The sequence below is a fragment of the Elephantulus edwardii genome, unplaced genomic scaffold, assembly GCF_000299155.1.
Source record: "Elephantulus edwardii isolate Elephantulus edwardi_28Jun2011 unplaced genomic scaffold, EleEdw1.0 scaffold00008, whole genome shotgun sequence".
NCBI classification, from domain to species: domain Eukaryota; kingdom Metazoa; phylum Chordata; class Mammalia; order Macroscelidea; family Macroscelididae; genus Elephantulus; species Elephantulus edwardii.
The window spans coordinates 15,964,550-15,989,733 of record NW_006399758.1 but is presented as its reverse complement, the minus strand read 5'-3'; the positions used below and the strand labels follow the sequence as shown (position 1 = coordinate 15,989,733).

At 36.8% G+C, this 25,184-nt stretch overlaps 1 protein-coding gene across 1 annotated transcript in view; it reads left to right on the top strand.

Moving 5' to 3' along the window:
- Positions 1-25,184, top strand: part of TRPA1 (transient receptor potential cation channel, subfamily A, member 1) — a 68,387-nt gene that overhangs the window by 34,329 nt on the left and 8,874 nt on the right. The window contains exons 11-24 of the mRNA XM_006880540.1: positions 710-879; positions 1,144-1,308; positions 4,088-4,202; positions 5,242-5,408; positions 6,130-6,223; positions 8,899-8,958; positions 9,469-9,567; positions 12,306-12,376; positions 12,909-13,071; positions 13,958-14,047; positions 16,095-16,264; positions 17,816-17,945; positions 18,561-18,743; positions 21,875-21,943. Coding sequence (XP_006880602.1) covers positions 710-879; positions 1,144-1,308; positions 4,088-4,202; positions 5,242-5,408; positions 6,130-6,223; positions 8,899-8,958; positions 9,469-9,567; positions 12,306-12,376; positions 12,909-13,071; positions 13,958-14,047; positions 16,095-16,264; positions 17,816-17,945; positions 18,561-18,743; positions 21,875-21,943 — 1,746 coding nt within the window. The remainder of the gene's footprint in view (positions 1-709; positions 880-1,143; positions 1,309-4,087; positions 4,203-5,241; positions 5,409-6,129; positions 6,224-8,898; positions 8,959-9,468; positions 9,568-12,305; positions 12,377-12,908; positions 13,072-13,957; positions 14,048-16,094; positions 16,265-17,815; positions 17,946-18,560; positions 18,744-21,874; positions 21,944-25,184) is intronic.

Sequence of the window (25,184 nt, the reverse complement as noted above, 5' to 3'; positions counted from 1 at the left end):
ATCAAAGATATGTTTGCTTCATAGAATGAATCTGGGAGGGTTCCATCTTCTTCTATTTTCTGAAATAATTTATGTAGAATTAGTAACAGTTCTTCACTAAATGTTTCATAAAATTCACTTGTAAAACCATCTGGTCCAGGGCTTTTCTTGGTTTAACTTAATACAAGTTTAAAAGAAAAAGTAAATTTCATTTGAGCATATTAGGAGGCACAATTTTACTCTGATATCCATGGGCTTGCCATGAGTCAGAATAAACTTGAGGGATCTGGTGAACTTGTCATTTTATTGTCTTATTTATATTTTCTACAGAACACATTGGTTCTAAGGGAGGAGTATTATTGTATCAGGAGGGGAAATGAGAGAGAATGAGTAGGGAGCTCATGGTCAACTACATTTAAAAAATGCTTATGTGAAGTTAAAAATATTTATTTCCTCCTTGTAAGACTTTCTATAAAGCCTTTAATATAATAATGTATCTTGTAGGGAAACAGAGCCTGCAATATTATCTGTGCTTATTTTATTCTAGTACCCTTCAGGCTATTTACATTTCTCCCTCCCAAGAAATGCATATGGATCTTGGTTAGAAAATATTATACTATCCTATGGTATAGTTTCCTGTATTTTAAAAACTACAGTATAGCTTGAAAAAGACTTCATTGGCAAAATACCATAGGAATAAGTAGAATATTCATTTCCCTCATCCCCACAGATGCAGCATATTAAGGAGCTGGTCATGGATGAGGACAACTATGGTTGTACTCCTCTACACTATGCATGTAAACAGGGGGTTCCAGTCTCTGTAAATAACCTACTCCACTTTAATGTGCCCATTCATGTCAAAAGCAAAGACAAGAAATCACCACTGCATTTTGCTGCCAGGTAAGGATCAGTCCATGCAATATATGAAGCATGGTTCCTTCAGCTTAATATTTACTTTTGTGGTTGTTGTTAGGTTCCATCGACACTAGTATGACCCATAAAGACTCTATGAACAACAGATCTGAGCCCTACCCTGGACTGTGCCACCTTCACAATCCCTGACACACTTGAGCCCATTGCTGCAGTCTGTCTAGTTGAGGGTCTTCTTCTCTTTTGCTGTTCCTCCACTTTTTCAAGCAGTAACTTAATCATTTTTTTCCCAAGTTATGGACGTATCAACACCTGCCAGAGGCTCCTACAAGACATAAAGGATATGAGGCTTTTGAATGAAGGGGATCTTCACGGTATGACTCCTCTCCACTTGGCAGCAAAAAATGGACATGATAAAGTTGTCCACCTACTCCTGAAGAAAGGGGCATTATTTCTAAGGTGAGAATATGGAATTGAAATACAGATATTCAAGCATACACATATGTGTGTACATGCACACACACTCTTCCCCTAGAAAATTGACTCTTATAGGGTATTTTTCTATTTTGTTTTTAAGTTTTATACTTAATTTTTGTAGCCCACTAAACACTCTTATCTTGTGACATTTTCCAGACATACATTAAAAAAGGTAGTTGTAGCATTTGAAATCAATCGATGAAGTCTTAGAGACTTGGACATATTAATTAGGATCACATAATAAATGGTTTTGAGTATAGTAACTATCAGAACTTTTGATACAGTTTCTCATGTATCACTTCATAACGTTATAGCTTTATGCTACTAAAAATGGCTCGCATGCATGTGAGGTATACACATACCACATACCTAGACATACAATTTCAAAGACCTTCTTTACATTCAAGCTGGTAAATAATAATAGAAAATGTTCCCTCTTAACTTGAATATAAATACACTGAAATTTTTTAAACTTCATTATACTTATAAAGACAGAAGAGGAAGAAAAGACCAAAATGGATGTCAGAAGAAACTCTGAAGATTGCACTGGAACGTAGAGAAGTCAAAGCACAAGGAAGAATCCAAGACACTAAAGAGCTGAACAGAAGATTCCACAAGGCAGCACGGAATGACAAAGCAAAATACTACAATGAAATGTGCGAGGAGCTAGAGTTGGAAAATCAAAAGGGCCGAACTCGTTCAGCATTTCTTAAGCTCAAGGAACTGAAGACCAAATTCAAACCTCGAGTTGCTACAATCAAGGATGCTTTAGGCAGAATGTTAAATGATCCAGGAGGTATCAAAAGAAGATTGAAGGAATATACTGAGTCATTGTACCAAAAGGAATTGGCAGATACAGAAGAATTTAATGAAATAGCATTTGAGCCAGAGCCTATGGTGATGAGGGCAGAAATTCAAGCTGCTTTGAAGGAAATAGCAAAAAATAAGGCCCCAGGAATAGATGGTATACCAATTGACATATTTCAGCTAACAGATGCTGCCGTGGATGTGCTCACCAAGTTGTGCCAAGAAATCTGGAGAACAACCACTTGGCCAACTGACTGGAAGAGGTCAATAATCTTTCCCATCCCAAAGAAGGGTGACCCAACTGAGTGTGGAAACTACAGAACAATATCATTGATTTCACATGCAAGCAAGATTCTACTGAAGATTATCCAAAAACGACTGGAACAGTACATCAGCAGAGAAGTGCCAGAAGTCCAGGCTGGGTTTAGAAGGGGTCGTGGTACTAGGGATATTGTAGCTGATGTTAGATGGATCTTAGCTGAAAGCAGAGAATACCAGAAGAGTGTCTATCTGTGTTTCATTGATAATGCAAAGGCATTTGACTGTGTGGATCTTAACAAACTGTGGCTGACTCTGAGAAGAATGGGAATCCCAGAACATTTAATTGTGCTAATGCGAAACCTATACTTGGACCAAGAGGCAGTTGTCAGAACAGAGCAGGGCAACACTGCATGGTTCAAAATTGGGAAGGGTGTATGTCAGGGATGTGTCCTGGCTCCATACCTTTTCAACCTGTATGCAAAGCAGATTATCAGAGAGGTGGGGCTCTATGAGGAGAGGCGTGGCGTTAGGATTGGTGGAAGATCTATCAACAATCTGCGTTATGCAGATGACACAACCCTGCTCGCTGAAACTGAGGAGGACCTCATGTACTTATTGCAGAGGGTCAAGGACTGCAGCCTTCAATATGGACTGAGGCTCAATGTTAAGAAGACAAAAATTCTCATCACTGGACCAATCGGTAGCATCAGGATGGATGGTGAAGAGATTGAGATTGTTCACAGCTTCAGTTTGTTCGGCTCCACGGTCAACACTCTTGGCACCAGTAGCCAGGAAATAAAAAAAACGTATTGCCATGGGAAAGTCTGCGGTTAGGGATCTCTCCAAAATACTTAAGAGCAACGGTGTCTCTCTGGAGACTAAGGTGCGCCTGATACAGGCCATGGTTTTTGCAATCACTTGTTATGCATCAGAGAGTTGGACAATGACTAGGGAGGATAGAAGGAGAATTGACGCCTTTGAGCTGTGGTGCTGGAGAAGAGTATTGAATGTACCATGGACTGCCAAGAAAACAGATTCATCCTAGAGAGGGTTAAACCACGCTACTCCTTGGAGGCAAGGATTCTGGGGCTTCGCCTGACATACTTTGGACATGTTTTAAGGAGAGACAGGTCTTTAGAGAGGGACATCATGCTGGGTAGAGTAGAGGGACAGCGCAGGAGGGGAAGACCCTCTATGAGGTGGATTGATTCAGTGACTGGGGTACTCAGGATGGATGTGTCAGAGGCAATGAGATTGGCACAGGATAGAGCATGGTTTAGGGCTGTTGTACATAGGGTCGTTATGAGTCGCAAATGACTCGACGGCACATAACAACAACAACAACAACAACATACTTAAAGGAAATTGACAGAAGGAATAAAACCAAGTTAAAAATATGTGAGCAAATTAGAAAGTATGACATCTCTCATAAACAAAAATAGCATGGAAAATATTTATAGTGAGAAGGTTGATTATATTCTGTTCAGTTACGTTTTAGCAATTAATTTGTTAAGCTAATATTCATAACCCTAGTTTTTTACCAGGAATAAATATCTCGTTTTTGAGTCTCAATTATGCTTTTTCCCCCTTCAAACCCACCTATTGGATTAATAAGCCAAGTGGCATCACTTGTCCCCTTTCATCTATAAAGTGTATGCACACACGCACACGTCTTTTCTTAACTCTTCCACAGTGACCACTATGGCTGGACTGCTTTGCATCACGCTTCAATGGGTGGTTACACTCAGACTATGAAGGTCATTCTTGATACCAACATGAAGTGCACAGATAAACTAGATGAAGAAGGGGTATGTACTGTTCCACCTCTCAGTCCCAAATCTTCAGCATCAAATAAACGTCAGCATTGTAAGATAGCTTTCTTAGCCACCCTCTTCCCTTCCTTGCTCCCCCAGCCATGTGTTGACTTCTTAACACCCAGAATTTGAAAGAATGAGTAGAAGGAAACAGAGGAAGGTGGCTGCCAACATGTGGTCTCATGCTGAGAACCAGTTGCACTGAGGCACATCCTTTGTGTAGATTTATGAAAATGTTTCACAGTCACTGGAGAATGGATACTAATGAGGAGAGCAGGGTAAATTTGCAAAAAAGAAACTGTATTTCATTTGAATTCCTATCCCTCATTCTGCTCTTATGTCCTTCTGCTCTAATAGCTCCTCTGTGTGGATTGATGAGAAAACTTTTCACAATCTCTGGTGATCTAGGAATAATGAAAATGGCCAGGTAGATTTTCATTAAATGAAGTGTGTTTAATTTTAAGAACTGCCTCTTACTCTGCTATCATATCTTTCTTTCTAAGGAGAATGGGAATATTGACGTTTATGTTCTTTTATGAATTAATTGTTGCTTTAAAAAATATGCTTATATGCTAAAACTAAAAATTGTCAGCCCAATTTGTTATTTTTAATGTACTGGGAGATGAAGGCTGACATTTGTAAACAACTTTTCTGCTACATGAGAAATCTCTTGGGAGTCTTCTTGCATTTCCTCTAGCATCCTAAAACTGAAAGTGTGTTTTTGTCTTTGTAAAATCATCCAGCACAAAATTCAAGCAAAATTGAGCATTGGAATTCACAAATACATGCACAAGTCACTCCCAGTCACAGCTCCGCCAAACATGAACCATAAACCTCTTGTTTTAAATTGTGATCTACCCTGAGTTCCACTTCTAAGTATTATGCATTTTATAATCACCAGTTATTAGATCTTCACATAGGAAATCATCAGTGTTGCTAATACTTGCTCTTAAACAATTCTAAATTCTGTAGAGTAACCCAGAGATCAACACCTATCCTCACTGCATCTCCCACACTCTGTTTTCTCTACAAGAACACTGCGCTCCACTTCGCTGCACGGGAAGGCCATGCCAAAGCCGTGGCCCTTCTTCTTAGCCACGGTGCCGAGATCCTCCTGAACAACCAGGATGCTTCGTTTTTGCATGTTGCAATCCATAATAAAAGAAAGGATGTGGTTCTTACCACCATCAGAAGCAAAAGGTACAATGACTTACAGTCCAACATTGTTGATATCTTCTGGCAGAAGGGATGATTCACACCTCACAGGAAACCAAAAGAGGGGAAAATAATTTTCAGTTGTTTATTACAATCTTAAAAATGCCACTTGCTTACATAAATCTTTGAGTCTTAGTTAACTTTCAGTGGCAATAGATAAGTTGTTTAACTTTTGTTGTAGGCACATTTTCATTTCATCCAGCTAGTTAGGGAAGACAAGAAGGGCAAGCTCTTCCGTGTTCTGATAGATTCCATGCTTATTACTGTACTTGACATGTATTATTTTGACATTTAATTCAATGAATGATGCATATGTTTGTATATTGTATATTATATGTACAATTCAATGCTGCTGAAATATATAAGCAAATATAGATAGCTACCCAACACAGTCATCTTTAAAAGCACATACATAACATTGCATGACTTACGGAGGAAAGGAAGATGAAAGCTTGCCTACTTTGGAAGGTGTTTAGTGAAACAAAAGAATATTGATTATAACCACCAGCCTGGAATCTGCCTAGATTCCTAGTGTTCACATAATGGACAGGGATCTCATTTAGGGATTGGTGGTGGTGGGGACCAGTAGGTGATCATTACGTTTGGCATGTACTACAGGTCCCATTTTCCCTGCAAGCACAACCTTAACATTTAGCTTTGTCAGGTGCAGGACAGATTAATACTTGCACCTGTTTGTTTTTAACAGATGGGATGAGTGTCTTAAGGCATTTAGTCACCATTCTCGCAGTAATGGGTGTCCTGTCGTAGAAATGGTGGAATACTTGCCTGAATGTATGAAAGTAAGTCCTCCAAACAAGACCTCTTCTGAGTGTATATGTCTGTCATATGACATAAAGTAAGAGTTTATTGTACTCACATACCAAATTTTAATCTTTAATGCTTCTAGTTTTCCCTGGGTTTAAGAGATGTTAAGCAATAATATTTACTGAGAATCTAATTGGTCTTAGAACATTCTATTAGTGTTTATGTGGAATATAGAAAAATAAGGGAAATAGATTTTTTTTTAAATTTAGATTAATTAAGACTAGAGAAAAAATGACAAACTGGTGGTTAATGGTTGAATAAAGCCTCTGGGTATGTTGTCTTTTGAGATAAATCTTGTTGCTATTATTATTTCAAATTGGTGTTAGCTGCTAAGAATTAAAGCTGAGACATTTAAACTTAAACCAAAACCACTACCATGGAGTTGGTTAGTCTCACAGAAACCCTCCATTGGGCTCCTCAGACTGTAAAGTTTTCCTTGAGAAGTTTAACCATCTTGTTTTTGTTGTTGATTGCTGTCGAGTTTAGCACAACTCATAGCGACACTATGGGAACAAAAGCCTGAAGCCTTTCTATAATTATCGTCATTGATCTAAGTTCATAGAGTTTCCAGAGGCATGTTGTTTAGGGAGTGGATGCCACTCCTGCTTCCAATACCCATCTTAGGATCCAGATCTATGGCTACCCATAGAAATCAGAGAGCCTACTACCCTCTCATCAGAAAGCTGAACAATGACTAGGGATGATAGGAAGATAGGATGACTTTGAGCTGTGTGTTGGAGAAGAGTATTGAATATAGCGTGGACTGCCAGGATAACACACAGTTTTGTCCTAGAGAGGGTGAAATCGGGCTGCTCCTTGGAGGCAAGAATTCTGAAGCTTCATCTGACATACTTTGGAAATGTTGCAAGGAAGGACCAGTCCTTGGAGAGGGACATCATGTTTGGGAGGGTGGAGGAACAGCTTAGGAGAGGAAGACCCTTGATGAAATGGATTGGTTCAGTGGCTGGGGTTATAAGGGTAGGTGTGCCAGAGCCAATAAAGTTGGCTTAGGATAGAGCAGAGTTCAGAGCTATTGTCCATACATTCACTGTTGAGTCACAGATGACTTGACGGCACATAACAACAACACCCTCTCACAGGGCAGGATACCTGAGAACCAGCTGCTTCAGATGGAACCTCTGCCTCTTGTTTTCCAAGTGTAATGCCTAGTGCTCCTCACCATGTGTTGTCATCCTGGTGAAATTCTTTTGATTGTAGGATTGAGATTTGAGTCTACCACTGACTGAGGGAGAGAGTTGGGCAGACTTTTCCCATGTGATTTATAGCCTACAAAACCTTCTGAGGGTCCGTTATGAGTTGGTTCTAACTTGATGGTAATAAGATTTTTGGGATGACAAACAGACTGATTAGTATAAGGGGATGGTTAGTCTTTCAAGGGAAGATGTACATTCAAACCAAAAAGAGCACCAGAGTCTAACAGTCCTAAGATTTCACCCAGGTCCTGCTTCTTGTTGGATTGCCTTATGCAAGCCATTTCATGTCTCTGAGTTTCATTGTATTTTTCTTTATTGCTCAAGCAGCGATGCTAGTACCAGTTTTGCAAAATGATTTACAAAATTAGAGGTGAAATCTGGGTCATTTTCAGCAGAGTGCTTAGCATAACCTACTAGTTTGATGCTGTTTCTACAATACGACCTTTACTACTACTCTTAAGACGAATACTTCTGGAACCTATTTTTCTTATAATCAATAGGAAGGTAAAATATACATTTCCCCTCTCCCTTATGGTATCTAGTAGAAATTGGGATATTCTAGTGCAAAGATGGCCTGCGGATATACTTTTAGGTGTATATATCCTTTCAAAGTGCACATGACACTTTGGGGTCCAAAATGCTCTCAGATTCTATGACTCTGAAACCCCAGTTGAAGGGATCTGTCTTAATGAAGGTAGAGTTATATATGCTTTGCCGTTCCCTACAACATTATTTACAACATAAGATATATTCAAACTATTCACATATGAAAAAACACCCAAAAAAGTCAAGAAATTGAATACAAATTTTAACAATAATTATCTCAGTAAAATGGTACTTTATTTGCTTTCTTTTTATATTACCATATCATTTTCAAGAACCCTGGTAGCTTAAACGGTAAGGAGCTGCACTATTAACCCAAAGGCGGGCATTCAGGGGAGCTCTGGTGGCCTAGTGGCAAGGATCTGCAACTACAATCCCAGAGGCGCTCGGTTCGAATCCACCAGATGCTCTGCAGGGGAAGGAGGGACAATCTCCTCCTGTATCAGTCAGATCTGATTTGACGGTACACTCACGCAAAAATAATAAAATAAAATTTTTAAAAAAGGCGGGCATTCTCTATAGACCTTGAGAGATATCAAATAGAATCTGTTTCCCAAACTTTAGTAAAAATAATGTTACTCAAGCATAAGTAAATGCATTTTCCCTCTCAATGTCTTTTTCTCAATCACATAGAATTTCTGTGGTATTGTAGCAGTGGTAGTGGTAACACTGCTGTATTTTAATCCTTGTTCCTACAATAAATGGCTTATACTTTGTCCTTGAGGTGAAAGATTCAAAGGAGAGGGGATATTTTAAATGTTATTTTAGAAATAGGATAAAATTATGTGTTTAGTCTTTTGATCTAGTATTTCACTAATCTTTGCTCTTCCAAGGTACTTCTAGATTTGTGCATGATGCACTCTACTGAAGACAAGTCATGTAAAGACTACTCTGTAAGTTTATCTCATCACAATACTATATCTTATTAAGTTCTTTGAAGAATTAAAAGAATATGGCTATAGTTTTAAAATCGCAAAAGATGATAACAACTTGTTTAATTATTATACTTGTTTTAAAGGTAATATTTTCCTCCATAATCTTCAGTTTTCTCCATTATTTTTCTTCTTCTAACAGTATCATTCAGGTTGTTTGTAATTTTTCTATTTTCTTATATAGTTTTATCTGAAGAATGGGATTTAAAATATCCAAGTGACCTTTTGAAAATTTAGCTTTTATCAATATATATTACTTATAAAGCAATGAAATAACAGCCTTTTTGTATTCTTAAAACTATAATATGAAATAATTTCATTAAATTCTCACCAGATAAAAAAGATCAACTTTGATTCACTTAATTCTTAAAAGAATTTTAAACTTGTGTATTTGATTTTTTTTCCCCGGTAACCGCTTCTGGGTCTATAGTAAACTGAATATAATTTACAAAACATTTCTATTTCATATAGATTGAGTATAATTTCAAGTATCTTCAGTGTCCACTAGAATTCACAAAAAAGACTGATCCTGCACTTGGAGTTAAATATGAGCCTCTTACAACACTCAATGTAAGTCCTGTGTTTTCATTAACCAAGTAGTTTTGCATGCAATGTTCTGATAACATAGTCCTACAGTCGAAGAAAAGAGTGAGGATAAAGAATTCAAGTTTATTGCTCTGTGTTTGTATATGTTGTGTGGCCCCACGCTTTATTCTTTAGTAATTTTCTACAGTTGTTATAGTTGTTATAACCCTAAAGTCTACATGTTATGTCATGTCAGTCCTAATGGTAAGACCAAACTCAACTCAAAATCCACATAAAATATGGACAATACAGAGATGATGATAATAAAAAGGTAGAGCTCATTTTCTAACAATGTCCACTTTATATATAGGGCTGTGGATGCAATTTTATCTCCCTAAAATACACATTATACATCCTAATCTCTTTTTCTGTGACATAGTCCATGGCAAGTTGCACCGCTTACTTGAAGTCAGGACTTCTCTGGCAGTTTATGTCCACTAGCTGCTCAATGGGAAAAAGTAGAACAATTTCTTTCCATACAGTTTGCTATTGTTATATGCTATTGAGTTATAACCAACTCAGAACTGACCCTTCAGTGGGTTTTCAGAGAATGTGCCTTCAGATTGTCAGCACAGCTCCTTACCACTAGTTCACCAGGACTCCCTACAGCCTCTGAGAAATCTGCTGGAGGGTCAGCTATGAGTTTGTTCCAACTTAAAGACATTGACAGTTTTTATGTTTTTAATAGATTGAGGCAAAATTAGTGTAGGGTGTATTTTGGGTTAGTCTCTTTTGAGATCCCTCTCTCTTTCATTTCCTTCGAGTTCTGTCTCTCAAAGGGTCATAGGGACCTCTACTAACTCCACAGAGGGAACTGTCCCCATCAACAAAATCCACATTACAAAACTGATTCCTATATGGTCATATATGGTCTCCTATGCTCCTGCAGCAACTTTTGCCAATTACAAGACCAATATTACTGTTTACTTGCATCTGAAATACATTGCAGTGACCACACAAATCTTACAGATTTATTACTTACTATCATGGGATTTATTTGGATGTTAACAGATTAATTCAGGTTGACAACAGGTAAGACCAAACTCAACTCAAAATCCACATAAAACATGGACAATACAAGGATGATAATAGATAGGTAGTGTTTGATGCCCAACAATGTCCACTTTATATGTAGTGCTGTGGATACAATTTTATATTCAGACAGCTTCTCAAGCATGTTTGTAAGCCCTTTGCCCTTCAGTCTTACAGCTTAGATCAGTGTTAGAAAGTTTCCTTATTCCTACCAGATATGACGTCTTCTCTAAGTCCTTCAACAACCTTGGTTGAAGGCTACCTCCTTTTGTTCTCTGGGGCAGCAGTCCCAAGTCAGCTTTGTGTCATCATGGTCTCTAGCTTTCTGCTAAGGTACCTGCTACTCTTGTAGATTTTGATCTGACTGATGCATGAATCGCTAGCCCAGGAGAATGCGCACATAGTCTCTGATTCTTCTTCCTTACTGGTAGTGTAATTCTTACATTCACTACTAATTCTGCTCAATTTAGTTTGCTGGGATAGAAAAAAATGTCCAATCCTAAAATAATTACTTTATATAAACCCTATTATAAGTTCCCTCCTATTCATGAGACCACATTCAAAGTCAATGGCTAGGAAAGCCATTTTGAACACTAAATTCTTGACATCACACGTATTTCTGGAATGATTGAAAATTATTTTTAAAAAATAGGTACAGTTCTCAATTTTCATAAAAATTTAAAATCTAAAGCAAATTATTTTTATACAGATTCTATTATTTAAAACATTTCTAGAAAGATAAGCCTAAATAAAATACCATTTTAAAAACAAACATATACTGCCAATTTTATTTCATGGTCATCCACTATTGCTTTCTAAGGTTATAAATCGTGCTCTCCACACATGTACTAAAATTGGAATGAAACAGAGAAGATTAGCATGGCCCCTGGGCAAAGTTAGAAATCTTTATTTGTAAGTCTTTATGGGACTGTCTAACTTTTTCTCTTAGGACAGCTAGTGAATTTGAAATCATGACCTGTTTCATTAGCAGCACAACACTAATGCACTAGGCCAGAAAGTATAACTCTTGCTTATTTATTTTTACTGTGCTTTCCATCTGTAATCTTGTATACTTTTTTTTTTTTAAAAAAAGGATGCTATTTCAATTAGCCAGACATCAAAAGAGGTAAACTGACTCAAATAATTGCATCTATATAAAGTCATTATCACTACCTAGTGCTTTTTATTTATTTTTTGCTTTTATACTGGTTTATTTACAACGTTCATATACATTGTTTTTCATACCAGATCTTTCCCAATTTCCTCCACCCCCATCCACCCATCAAATTGTGGAACCCTATGATTAACGCCCACCTCCCACCCCACCCCTGGCCCATCCTCAGCCCTCTGCTCCCAACCTCTCCCTACTTGTAGCCTCACACTCATTCTATAACAATGTCTTATTCAGTATTTGTCCTTATGGGACTTCGTGGTTGGACATTTGAGTTATTTTCATGTTCTTGCGATGATGAATAACGCTGCAATGGACTCTAGAATAAAAGTCTATGTTTTAAAAAGCCATACCTAGTGTTTTTTTAAAAAATTACTATTCTTGATATAATTTTTTAACATTTTCTAAATTAAGCAAATGCATCTTTCATAATAATGTAAAGTTATACACCATCAGGAAAAACTTCACTTATAGTCAGTATTTTAATATTTTTGTGTATAGCTCTTTCCTTATTTTTCAGGCAATGGTACGACATAATCGCATAGAGCTTCTCAACCATCCTGTTTGTAAAGAATATTTATGTATGAAATGGTGAGTATTGAGCACCATTTCCTTTTTACAAGTGCTCTGTTAGATTTGTTTAGAAGTCTTCCAAATTATTATACTTCAAATCTTTTAATTTTAGCCTCTAGTACAATGGAAAGAAAATGAATATCAAGAGTAAAATAAGAAATATTGATGATGTTCCTGTTTGGCAACAAATTAAATATTTTGAGGGGAAAAATTGTCATATATAATGTTAAGAAACTTTCTGGATCCTGTAGATCAGTGAACAGTGAAGTGAAAGGTGTGTGCTAGAGAATAGTATGCAGCCCGAGGTTAGAACACACAAGCTAAACTCTCAGCTTCTCCATGAGTTGATGAGACATATCAAACAAGTCATGGGTGTTCCTGAAATAGAGATTTCTTTTCTGAAAATGAAAAAAATTAGAAGATCTTGGCTCTAAAGTTCAGTGAATGTAACAATTAGGCTTTTGGAAAAGAGTATAATCATTTATTCCACAGTTATCATAAGTGTTTTTGTTGAAATTGGTAATTGATAATGTGGTTCTTCTCTTTCTAGGCTGGCTTATGGGTTTAGAGCCCATTTACTGAACCTAGGATCTTACTGTCTTGGACTTATACCTATGACCTTGCTTGTTATCAATATAAAGCCAGGAATGGGATTCAACACAACAGGAATCATTAACGAAACTAGTAATCATTCAGAAATATTAGACACAACGGTATTTTCATCTGCTTTTTGTGCTTCAGATTTTTAAATGAAGGATTAATTAAATGTGTATTTTTTACACTAGGAAAGTTAAACTCACAATATATTTGAAATATAAGAGTTTTGATTATTCTAAGTAGTCTACCAAATTTGCATGTGGTGCCCAATATCTTTGAAATTCTTTGAAGAATGAGAAAGAATAAATACATAACAGGGATCCCTGGTGGTACCATACATAAGGACTTGCAAACCCAAAGCTGGTGGTGCCTGTCTGATGGGTGGAATCCACCAGGTGCTCTGTAGGAGAAAGATGGGCAATTTCCTCCCTTGTGATTCACAAAACCTACTGCAAGCTCAGCTGTGAGTTGTTTCTGACTAGACAGCGATGAGAGTTTATAACCTAATTCAATAGGAATTGATATGTATGAAATACTAGCTTGAATGCAGGAGTACATAAATTAAAGTAATCTACAAAAGTTGATTTGTGGTTTCCAGAATTTGGGATAGGAGGAAGCGGGAAGTTACTGTTTCTGTTTGGGATGAAGGGCAACTTCCATAACTAGATAATAGTTGTTCTACAACATTGTAAAGACACACTCGTACATTTAAAAGTAGATAAAATGGTAAATGTATATGAATTTTACCAGGCTATAAATGAAAATATGGCTATAGAGTCATATTATTTTAGAATTATATTGGCAATATTTTGCCAACTTTTAAAAGGACATTATAGAGAGTAAGTGCAAATCTTTGTATTTGCAGCCTAGTAATCTGTTTAAATCAAATATTAAGAAAATTTAAAAAATGAAGCAAGAAGTATTTTATAGTGAGAATTATAAAAAAATTAGTGATATTTTATATCTTACTAATGACTTGTCTTACATTCTTCATTGTTTCAGAATTCATATCCTATAAAAGTCTGTATGATATTGGTTTTTTTATCAAGTATCCTTGGATATTGCAAAGAATTGGTCCAAATTGTTCAACAGGTATATTTTAAAATATTTTAATATCTAAAAGCAAACTGACTACAGGGGAATTCTGGTGGCCTAGTGGCAAGAAGCTGCACTGCAATCCTGAAAGCACATGGCTCAAATCCCACCAGCTGCTCTGCAGGAGAAAAATGGGCAATCTTCTCAGAAAGCTCACCAGAGGGTCAGCTATGGGTTGGTTCTGACTTGATGGTACACAACAACAAATTGTTATTTTAAATATTATGTCAGGATAAAACAATGCAGTTTGACTAACATATAGTTGAGACACACTTTTGTTTTTCAAAATGTAAATTTTTTTAAATAAATTACTGCTATGCATCTGAAGCAGAGAGGATAACACTTCTTACTTGTTCATGATGGGTATGTCTGATTAATTATTTACACTTTTCTTATGTTTTCTCTTATTTTAGTTTTAATATTTTGCTAGAATAATAGTTAGATTTATTAATCTGAGCACTTTTGAGTATGTTGTTGTTGTTGTTGTTGTTGAGTGCCGTTGAGTTGATCATGACTCATAGCAACCCTACAGCTGTTATTAAAATATCTACTTAAGACTCCCTTTTCCAAGGGAGTTTTCCTTGGATTTGTTTTTAAACCATAATGGATTTAATTTTTTTTTATTTAATTTTTGAAAAATAGGTCAAATCATAATAAAATTAGGGGACATTTTGGAACATAATTCATACTCTACATTTTATTGTTCTTAAAAGGAGAAACAAATTCAGAACAGACCTGAAAATTATGTAAATTAGGTGGCAGTTCATGCTTTGGTTGGCTCAGATTCTCTTTACTTTTCAGTGTGGTGATTTAGTGTTTCTTTTTTGCCTTGTATAGAAGCAGGAGTGGCATCCACTTCCAAAATAGCCTACGTCTAGAAACTCTATGAACTTGGAGAAATGATGACTGTTATACAAGTGTTCAGGTCATTCATTCATAGGGTCACTATGAGTTGTCTACAACTCCACGGCACTTAACAACAAACAACAATATATTTTTATGAGTCCTTTTTCTTGCATTGCCTCATTTTCTATGAAAATTTCTATTGTTGCATCATAAAAGTGTATATTTACATTATGTTATTGATAGCAATGATTTGCAATTTACTATTATACTTTCTAAGTATGATGGTAGTTATAGAGAGGCTTCAGGCCCTTTTTTCATAAGGTCATGCTAGACAAGATGGCAGTCATTAACAACAACCAATAAATACACACACACACACACACACACACACACACACACACACACTTTCAGTTACTTGCATTCATTTATTAAAATTTCCAAGTACTTTCATAGATATATTTTAACATTTATTAGTCACAATTCTGAAAAATAAAACCATTATTCTACTTTGCCCAAATGATTTAGAACATTATGTTTACTCTTATTTGACATTATTTTCATTTCTTTAAACTAGAACTACAGATTAGTCATTAAATCAAGTCATTAAATGATATAATTTCTTGGTAAGATTTAATCTCCACATTTTTTATCAGTGTTCAAATGATTCCCTGTATAAGAAAACTGATGTTCAAAACGTGAAATCTTTAAGGGTGTTAATAGGATTTGCTCTTACTTTTCCCAAGTACTTCTCAGTGTATAGTTCAGATCTCCTTAGAAGCAAGTTGAACTTTAGCTTGCATGTATCTTAGAGATTTGCATCCATATACGTGTGTATGCAGTAAGGTCCTGTGACTAACTGAATGCATGTGCCATCTTCAAGAATACTCCATAAAGTGGAGTGGAACTCTAGTAGGAAAGACTAAAAACTTGTGGGACCTTTGACATCAGACTTCCGTAATTCTGAATGACAGAAGAAACTGGTTTATCTCCACCACTGACCCACACCTAAAGGAGTTCTTCACACCCACCTAGGGGAAGATAGCAGAGTTGGTCCCATGACCTCACTTTAGTTGGCTGCAATGCTAGGAAATTAAAAAAAAAAAAGAGTGTTATTAGTTGTATACATATAAAACCATCCATAAGCTGGTTGCTAGATCTCTACAGAGAGATAGTAATTCTTCATTCTTTTCAACCCCAGAAACGAAAATACTTTTGGAATCATGACAACGGAGTTGAATGGGTAATCTACACCACAAGCATCATCTTTGTACTGCCTTTGTTCGTCGGTATTCCAGCTCATGTGCAGTGGCAGTGTGGGGCAATTGCTATATTCTTCTACTGGATGAACTTCTTATTGTATCTTCAGAGGTAATATCAACTTGGATAATTTTTATACCTTTTGAGCATTTTTATATAAATTAAAGACTTAATGCCTTTTAAATCCTATTAAGGAAGAGGATGGTTCTGGAGTTCAGCATGTGGACCAACATTTCCAAAGCTGGGCATTATTGACACTTGGAGTCATATAGCTTTGTTGTGCAGGTTTGTCCTTTGCACAGAAAAATGTTTAGTGGGCCTACTACTTGCCAGCAGCTTCTTCACCCAATTTTTACAGCCAAATATATTGCCAAACTGCCAAATGTTCCTTAGGTGACAAAATTGGCCCTTGTCAACCATTGGTCAAGACACATCAAGAATAAATGTAAAGAGTCAACAGGAATATAAAAATTGGTTATTCCTGTACTACCTGGTAGCATTGAGTGAAGTAGTATTGATTGTTCATGCCATTGGGAAAACTCCTCAAAATGAACTGATAAGTGTAGGAGAAAATGGAGACGCAGGAGTGAAAACAAGTCAAAAGAAGCTATTTCTACAGGGTAAAAAGGTTAGGCTACCATCCCTCTCACAGTTGTCAAATGTTGAGTTGGCTTGGTGGTAAGGGGCTGTGCTACCAGCCCACGGCCACAGAATTCTACAATCCAGCAACTGTTGTGCAGGAGAAACATGGGCAGTCTCCTCCTGTGTGATTTACTGCCTCTGAAAATTCACTGGAAGGTCAGCTATGAAATGACACAAAACAACAATGACAACATATCTACAATACTAGGAGCTAAAAGTTATCAACTGAAACTTTGAGTAACTAATTTGCCTCATATCTCAGCTAAGAGATTTCAGTCAAGACAGAGACATTTCACCAAAATCTTCATGACTTTGGGAACTGTGATATTCCCATTGTATATCTATGTCCACGAGGCATGAGTACAGTGATGTAAAGAGACATAGAATAGATAGAGCCCAGACTTTTGGGGAGAGAACATGTATAGTGGCAGAGCAGTGCTTTGGAGGGCAAGAATATTCAAGACAGGTCCTAGTATCATCACTCTCTTCTCTTTCTAATTTTTCAGTGACTTGAGTGTTAAGTCCTTTATGTTTTATAATCTTGTGACTCTCTTTTTTAACAAGTTATCTTTGCCTAAGGAAAAACAATTCATCTCTACTTCTACCATGCTTTATCAAACAGTTGGTAGTATTAGTTTTGTATCTGGAAGCACTAATATTTTAGGTAACATTATTGTTTTCTTTTAAAGTAATTCTATTTTATTTCTTTATATATATTTTCTTTATTTACTATTTTGATGTTAAGCTATGAAATTTTCACCTTCATTTAATAAAAATCTAGTGGTCAAAAAATAAAGTAAGGATAAAAATCAACAAGAAGGGAAAGGAAAAATAGCTCAATGAACTGTTCTGAAAATAAGACTTGATTCCTCATAACTTTCTACTTTTTAAAAGTAACTGGCTTCAATTACCTCATCTGTGAAACCTAGTGCCTGACATTATTAATAATAAATGTTGATATTGCATTAAAATATAATTGGCCATAAAAGTGAGTAAATATTTTCATATTTATGTTTCTAGATTTGAAAATTGTGGCATTTTTATTGTTATGTTGGAAGTGATTATGAAAACACTGCTGAGGTCCACAGTAGTGTTTGTTTTCCTTCTTCTGGCCTTTGGACTCAGCTTTTATGTCCTCCTGAGTTTACAGGTGAGGCCTTTGCTTCAATAAATAGTTCATTGTCCTGCTGTGAATATTGGAAATGGACATTTATGCTTACATTTTGATGGCTTATACAATTATTTATAATAACACAAGTTTTTAATGCTTTTTTCTGTATTATATATAATAGCATTAAATTAATTTTTATTTCTAGGAAAAGGATAGTTTTACTGAACAACCATGTCTGTTGTCAAAAGTTTATGTTATGTGCAGTGCATGATCATTTGTAATTTGTGCTTGTGGTTCTGCATTACAGTCCATTGTTGTTGTTTTTTAACCAAACCAACCCACTTCTGTGAAGTAGCTCCAACTCATGGAGACCCTCCATTGCATTTTTGAGGCTGTTTTTATAAGAAATGACTGACCAACTATTTCCCAAGTTGTAGCTGGTAGATTTGAACCACGAACTTTTAAATTAGCAGTCCAAACATAACTCATATACCATCATGACTCCTTGGTAATTTACTATATCATTTTATTAATTTTCTGTCACTCCATTTCAATAGCTTTAGTTATATTACTTTAAAAAAAGTCTTTCAGGATAACTTTTGTTCTTCTCTCCAGGAAATATTGATTCATTTTGCGTTTCATTTCTTTTGTCAGGATGCCTTCAGCAATCCACTGCTTTCTATCATCCAAACCTTTAGCATGATGCTTGGAGATATCAATTATCGTGACTCTTTTCTGGAACCATTTTTGAAGAATGAATTGGAATATCCAACTCTGTCCTTCATACAACTTATTACCTTCACCATGTTTGTTCCAATTGTCCTCATGAATTTACTTGTAAGTTAGATATCTTCCATTTCCCAGGTGGATATCCATCTGGGACATGTGATCATAGTCTCAGTTTCTGTCGTCTTCCTCTATAGTGAGAAAAGGAGTAACTGAGATGTGTTAAGCATTAATGAAGTTTGTGGCCGGTGTAGTATAAGCCTCAGGGCACAAGATGGTACGTTGGCATGACAAGTACTTTTCAGGCATCTCTGGACTTGTAGCTCTAGTGTAGGTACTAGAAAACAGTGGTGAACAAAACAGAATAATCCCCTGCTTATGAACTTATCATGGAGTTACAAGAGTATATGTAGCACAGCGTCAGGAAGTGCTAAATGACAGGAAGAACTGACAGCAGGATAAGGGAGAGAGGTAGATGATGTGTTATGCTTATTGGGTGCATGGAGAGTCAGAGGTTAGGAATAGGCCTTGTGGAGTAATAAGCATTAAGATCTTGTCTATACTCTCAAATTCTCAGTAACTAGAGACTCAAGTACCAAAAGTCTCTCATGCCAAGGGTATCAGGAGTGCTTGGACATCTCTTCATCGCTAGGAAGTCTCATTTCTCAATCTAATCCTTCTCACCAGGGAGCTCTGGTGGCCTTGTGGTAAGGAATGGTGCTGCCAACCAAAGGTACATGGTTCGCATCCATCAACTGCTTTATAAAAGAAAGATGGACAATCTCCACTGGTGTGATTTACTGCCCCTGAAAACCTGCTGGAGGGTCAGCTATGAGTTAGTTCTGACTCAACTGAACATAACAACAAACCTTCTTACACATTGTTTACCAGTCATGTTCTATTAATGAAGAGCTGAGCACATCAATTGCCCTCAACACTTTTCCTTCAACTTTTCAGGATGCTCAATCATCTAAAAGCTCTCTTGTCCACAAGTCAAGGCCCTTGCCATAATGCCAAACTCTGAAGCGCTCACCCACTGTGGACTAAACATATCTACCAACGTCTCACCTCACACCATCTTGTGCAGGCAGGTCTTTTGCCTGCAGTACTCCCTCACCTTGAGTTCATTCTTTCTTTCTTTTTCTCTTTCAAAACTTCACTCAAGTGTCTTTGTTTCTTGTCAGACTCCTTTCTTGTGTTACTGTAGTTTGGGGAATATTGTTTTTGTTGTGCTATTGAGTAAATTCTGATGCCTTTATTCGAAAAATAATAAAAGCTAATTCATAAGTTTTATGATAAGCAAATACAAAGCATTTGGAACAGTACCTGACATGTGATAAGCATTCAGTAGATGTTAGCTAATGTTGTGGTTACATACAGTTGAGTTGGAACCTACTCCTACCTGACCCTCCAGTGTTTGCAGAGGCAGTTAATCACATGGGAGGTGATTGCCCATCTTTATCCCAAGGAACAGCTTACAGACTCAAACTATGTACCTTTGCATTGGCAGCACAATTCCTTGCCACTAAGCCACCAAAGCTCCCTAGAACTTCCTGTTAGCTACCATTAAATATTAGTGATTGGCAAGTCCTATGACTCCGTACTCAGATGGCTTCAAAGCCCAGGTAAGTAAAGATCTCTGATGCATGGGAACCAGCAGGTACGAGATAGTTGATTTTGCTGGAGGCTGTTGTAAACAAGATAAAAACATCCATCAAAACTCTTACAAAGTCTTATAACAAAACACATTTTATGTCAAATGAAACATATCTCCTGGTTCTGATTGTCAGTGTTTGAATTTTCAAACCCTGGATTATACTATTATACTGTTCATTCTGTCAGAAAAGGTGTGTACTTACTGTGTGCCCTGAATTGCCCTAAGCAATGAGTTTCTAGTAGAGACCCAGACAGAACTATTTCTTCAGTGGGTTTATGAGACTCTGAGCTTCTTGAGAGCAAGAACTGCATGAGAAACATTGAACTGGTGGTGGTCAAATGCTGTGCTGAGTGCTTTAAAAATTAATCTCTATTTGAAATAAAAATACTATTGCACCTTGGAGTCAAGGAATGTGAAGCTTCGCCTGACATACTTTGGGCATGTTGCAATGAGGGACTGCTCCTTGGAGAGGGACATCATGTTTGGCAGAGTGGAAGGAGAGGAAGATCTTCGATGAGATGGATCAATTCTGTGACTGGAGTGGTGGGAATAAGTGCATTTGAGATGGCGAGATTGGCACAGGGTAGAACAGCATTTAGAGTTCTTGTACGTAGGGTCACTATGAGTCGCAATGAGTCACTATGAGTCACTATGACTCGACGGCATATAACAACAACAACATTTTGGAAAAGAAGGAGATATCACATCAAATTGGATGTAACCATACAAAATTTCAGGACTTTATAATCTTAGGAATACTGATTTGTCAACATGGAACTGTAGAAATGTGTGTCTTCATAGATCGACTGTCGATTGGCTCAGTATTTGGCAGGGAGATCTGATGGTCTAGTGAAGAGGTTGTTGCACTGCCAACCCAAAGGTGGGTGATTTGAATCCACCACCTGTTTTGCAGAAGAAAGATAGGCCATCTCCTCCAATAAGATTTACAAACTGTGAAAACCCACTGAGATTCAGCTATGAGTCAATTCTAACTTATTGGCAATGAGTGGTGTTACAAATAAATGAGTGAATGTGGCTCCAATATATTGAGTAGAATTGAAGCAGATAGCTTCCCCTCACCTAATTCCACCTAGCCATAAGTTTCAAAAGCCTTTTCCACCTCAAAAAATGTGCCTTTCCTTGTCAAATATATATGTAAGATACAAACACCTTTCTTCAGTTGCATGTGGCCAAGTTAACACTGTCTTCCTTGGATGCTAAATTCCTGAACATTCACATGGTTACATCTAGTTGCATATGAGATCTTGTACTTTCTATGCTCCCCCAAATGCAATCATATATTTTTTACTTTAAATTGAAATGCATTTATGAATATTTAGAGTCTTAAATTTTCATAACAATACTTAAGATTACTTGACACATCAGTGTGGGCATCACTGTAGCAAGGTACATTGGTTTTGCAGCTTTCTGTAAAAAATATTAGTAGAATGTTTAAAGGCGATTAATGGTAAATTGCCTGCCTGCTCCCTTCATTTACTTGTCAAATCTTAATCAATATGATCTGAAGTATCTTTTTAGGTGAATCATTAAATTGGTAGTGATTAAATGTTTTGTCATCCCACAGATTGGCTTGGCAGTAGGTGACATTGCTGAGGTCCAGAAACATGCGTCATTGAAGAGAATTGCTATGCAGGTGAGTCCTGTATTTAAAATGTGTGGAAATTAGCACCATCTTAACTGCCTGTGTACGAGAATAGCAGGTTTTCTAAGAACTCAGTAATTTTACACAGACATTTTCTCAATACTAGGAAGTAACATACTGTATGCCTGCTCTCTGATCTATAATCAAAGTATCAAAACAAATTGTCAAAAAAAGATGAACCAGAACAATCTAAAAGAGAAATTGAGAAATTTCCCAGGTAAGTCTCCTTTTATGTCAGCATGTGACCAACCAGATAGCCAGCTTCTTGACCAAGAACATCACTGGTAATGGGCCGATCCTGTCGCAGCCCAGCTATCTGAAGGAGTGCTTCCTTTACATCCCTGCTATAGAGTTACATCGTCCTCATAGTATATTTTAATTGCAGTTTAACTGAAAGCACAAAGTTTTGTCCTTGTGACAGAACACATCTCATGTCCATCTCATTTCTCTAGATGACTTGATTTGGAATTTGTGTCAAAGGTTTTAGGACAAACCCTTCACTGGTATAGGTAATTTCCTATCTTCTGAGATTTCTGGGATTTACTTCTTTGGTTTCTAAATTTCAAATTTGAATGAGAATCTTTCCTTTTTCGAAAACATCTCCTGGCCAGTTGAATATATGCATTTAGAAAGCAGGATCACGCTAAAGATCTATTCCATAGAAATATAAGTTGATAGTAACATACAGAGCTTTCTCTTCTTTCTTTCCTTTGTCGATCTTTTTTTTTTATCTCCTATTTATTCATCTATGCATTGGAATTTGCATTTTTCAAACCCCAGTGTTCCAGTATATCCAAAGCACAGTGTAACACATAGTAAGAATCCAGATTCATTAAATGATGTTATCCATTAGTTATTAAATTTTCATGTACAAGACAGCAAACCAATAAGAGTAAAAAACATAAAAAATAAACTTTTAGACCATTTTATGAGTAAAATAATAATCGGAACAGCAGAAATACCCACTTATGGAGAGCTTTTCTTGTTTCGGGCACTGAAATTCTCTATTACAAAGGTCCTCTCATTACTTTGATTTTAAATACTGGAAGAAGGCTCCATATGATTAAGTAACTTAAAAATGACATTGCTGAGATTTGAACAAAAGTTCTGTCCAACTGCAAAGTTGGTGCTCACCATGCTCTATGGTTTATCTGGGTATATGGCACCAATTCAAAGACTTTGGATGGTGGTGTTGAACATACTGTGAACTTAAAGAAGAGTGAATGACTCTGTCTTGGAAGAAGTATATCCAGAATGTACCGTAAAAAATAAGATAGTGAGAGTTCAAATCAAATCCTTTGGACATGTTCTCAAGAGAGACCAGCTCCTTGAGAAAGACTCCATTCTTGTTGAAGTGAGGGGAAATGAGGAGGAGGAAACACTTCAACAAGACAGACTGGCACAGTGGTTCCAACAATGGGCTCAGATATAGCAATGATTGTGAGGGTGGTGCAGACTAGGCGTTGTGTCCTTCTGTATGGATGTCATGACTTGAAACCAACTTGATGGCACCTAACAACAATAACAAAAGTCCAAAGTGTGGAAAGCATGTGAGACATTAAAGAACAAAATCATGTGAATGAAACGATTATATTATAAAGTACAAAAATATGCAGAAATAACTAAAGGAATGGTACACAAGAGAACTGGCGTATGAGCTGGCCAGTCACAGATGAGTCACTCTGGAAAAGAGTAAACACTGTTTTAGAAAGAAGAAACACTACATGAGCAAAAGTTCAAAGGCAGAATCAGGAGGGCTCGGCTCTAGTGCAGTGACCGGACAGATGACTCATATTAGAGGGGAGTGAGATTGCCCCAGGTGTTGGAGAGTTCTATCCAAACACAGCAAACAAAGAAAAGAAAAACTTGAGTTTTGAAAGAAAGGACAGTGAATGATGATATGCTTCATGTTATTTTGATAGTAAATAGTTATTATCAAAGAACAGCAGCAAAATCAAAACAGTATTTAAAATGATGTGTTATTATATTGATTTAGTGGGGAAGGATTAGAGGAAAGAAGATCAAATAACAGGTTGTCATAAAGCTGAGATAGAATTGTGGGCTCCAGGCATGGTTGATAAGGCACGGAACAGGGGTGTGTAACCTTTAAGGCAGGTAATCGGCAATACCTCGTGTCTAATAACTTAAAAAAAATAAAAGGGCAAGAAATGAAAGGTTCTAAATGAGCAACAGAAGTAAGTAAAATGTCTGGGAAGAAAGCCCACTCAACCATGGTCTCAGAGATTCAGATTTTAAGAAAATATAATCCCCTATTCCGTTTGTGGGAGAAGGATGGGCAGTCTCCTGCTGTGTGACTTACTGACACTAAAACTGGCACAAGGGTGAGTTATGACTCAGTTCTGACTCGAAGGCAAACAACAACAACAATATATTCCATTTAGGGAGCTGCTTTGCAATCCCAAAGGCATGCAGTTGAAATCTAACAGCTGCTCTGCAGGAAAAAGATGGACAATCTCCTCCTATGAAAACCCACTGGAGGGCCACCTATGAGTCATTTCTGACTTGCTGGCTCACAGCAGCAGCAATTAACAACATATTTCATTTACTATGCTTCCTGAAACAAAACAACACAGAGGGCTGCAAAGGAGACAAAGCAACACTCTTCATGTTATCTACTTCTTGTTTTGAATCAAGAACAGGATTTCATAGAAAATCACTCCTATTTGTCAGAGTTTATAGTTCAAGCAACTTTCTGAATCCATCCAAAAGCATGAATGAGATTGCAACAGAACTCACAGCCTAAGGAAGCTAATAGTTATGCCTTTCACACAAGGGCATTCAGAACTCTCATAAAGTCAGCTCAAACACCCTGTCAGGGGTATTCTTAAGCGTAAATAGTCCGTGGTGAGATGTATATTCATGATATAAACAATGTTTCACAGATAAGAATTATGAGTACTTTTAAGGGCTGGGCAATCTTTGGTTGTTTTTAAACATTAGTATCCCCAACTACAGAACTCTTCAGAAAACTATAGTTACCTCTTACCTTGCTTTTTCTCCCTATGTTTCTCGCACTCCCTCCTTTCCTTTCTCCTTTCTCTGTCTCTGAATCAATCTTTGTTTCTGTCTCTCTCTGTCTTACACACACACGCACATACATATATCTATTGATCTATCTATAAAATTAAGACAGAATATAAACATTAAATAGTATTTTATACTCATTTATTTATAAAGTTTTTATATATTGTTTTTCACACCAGATCTTTCC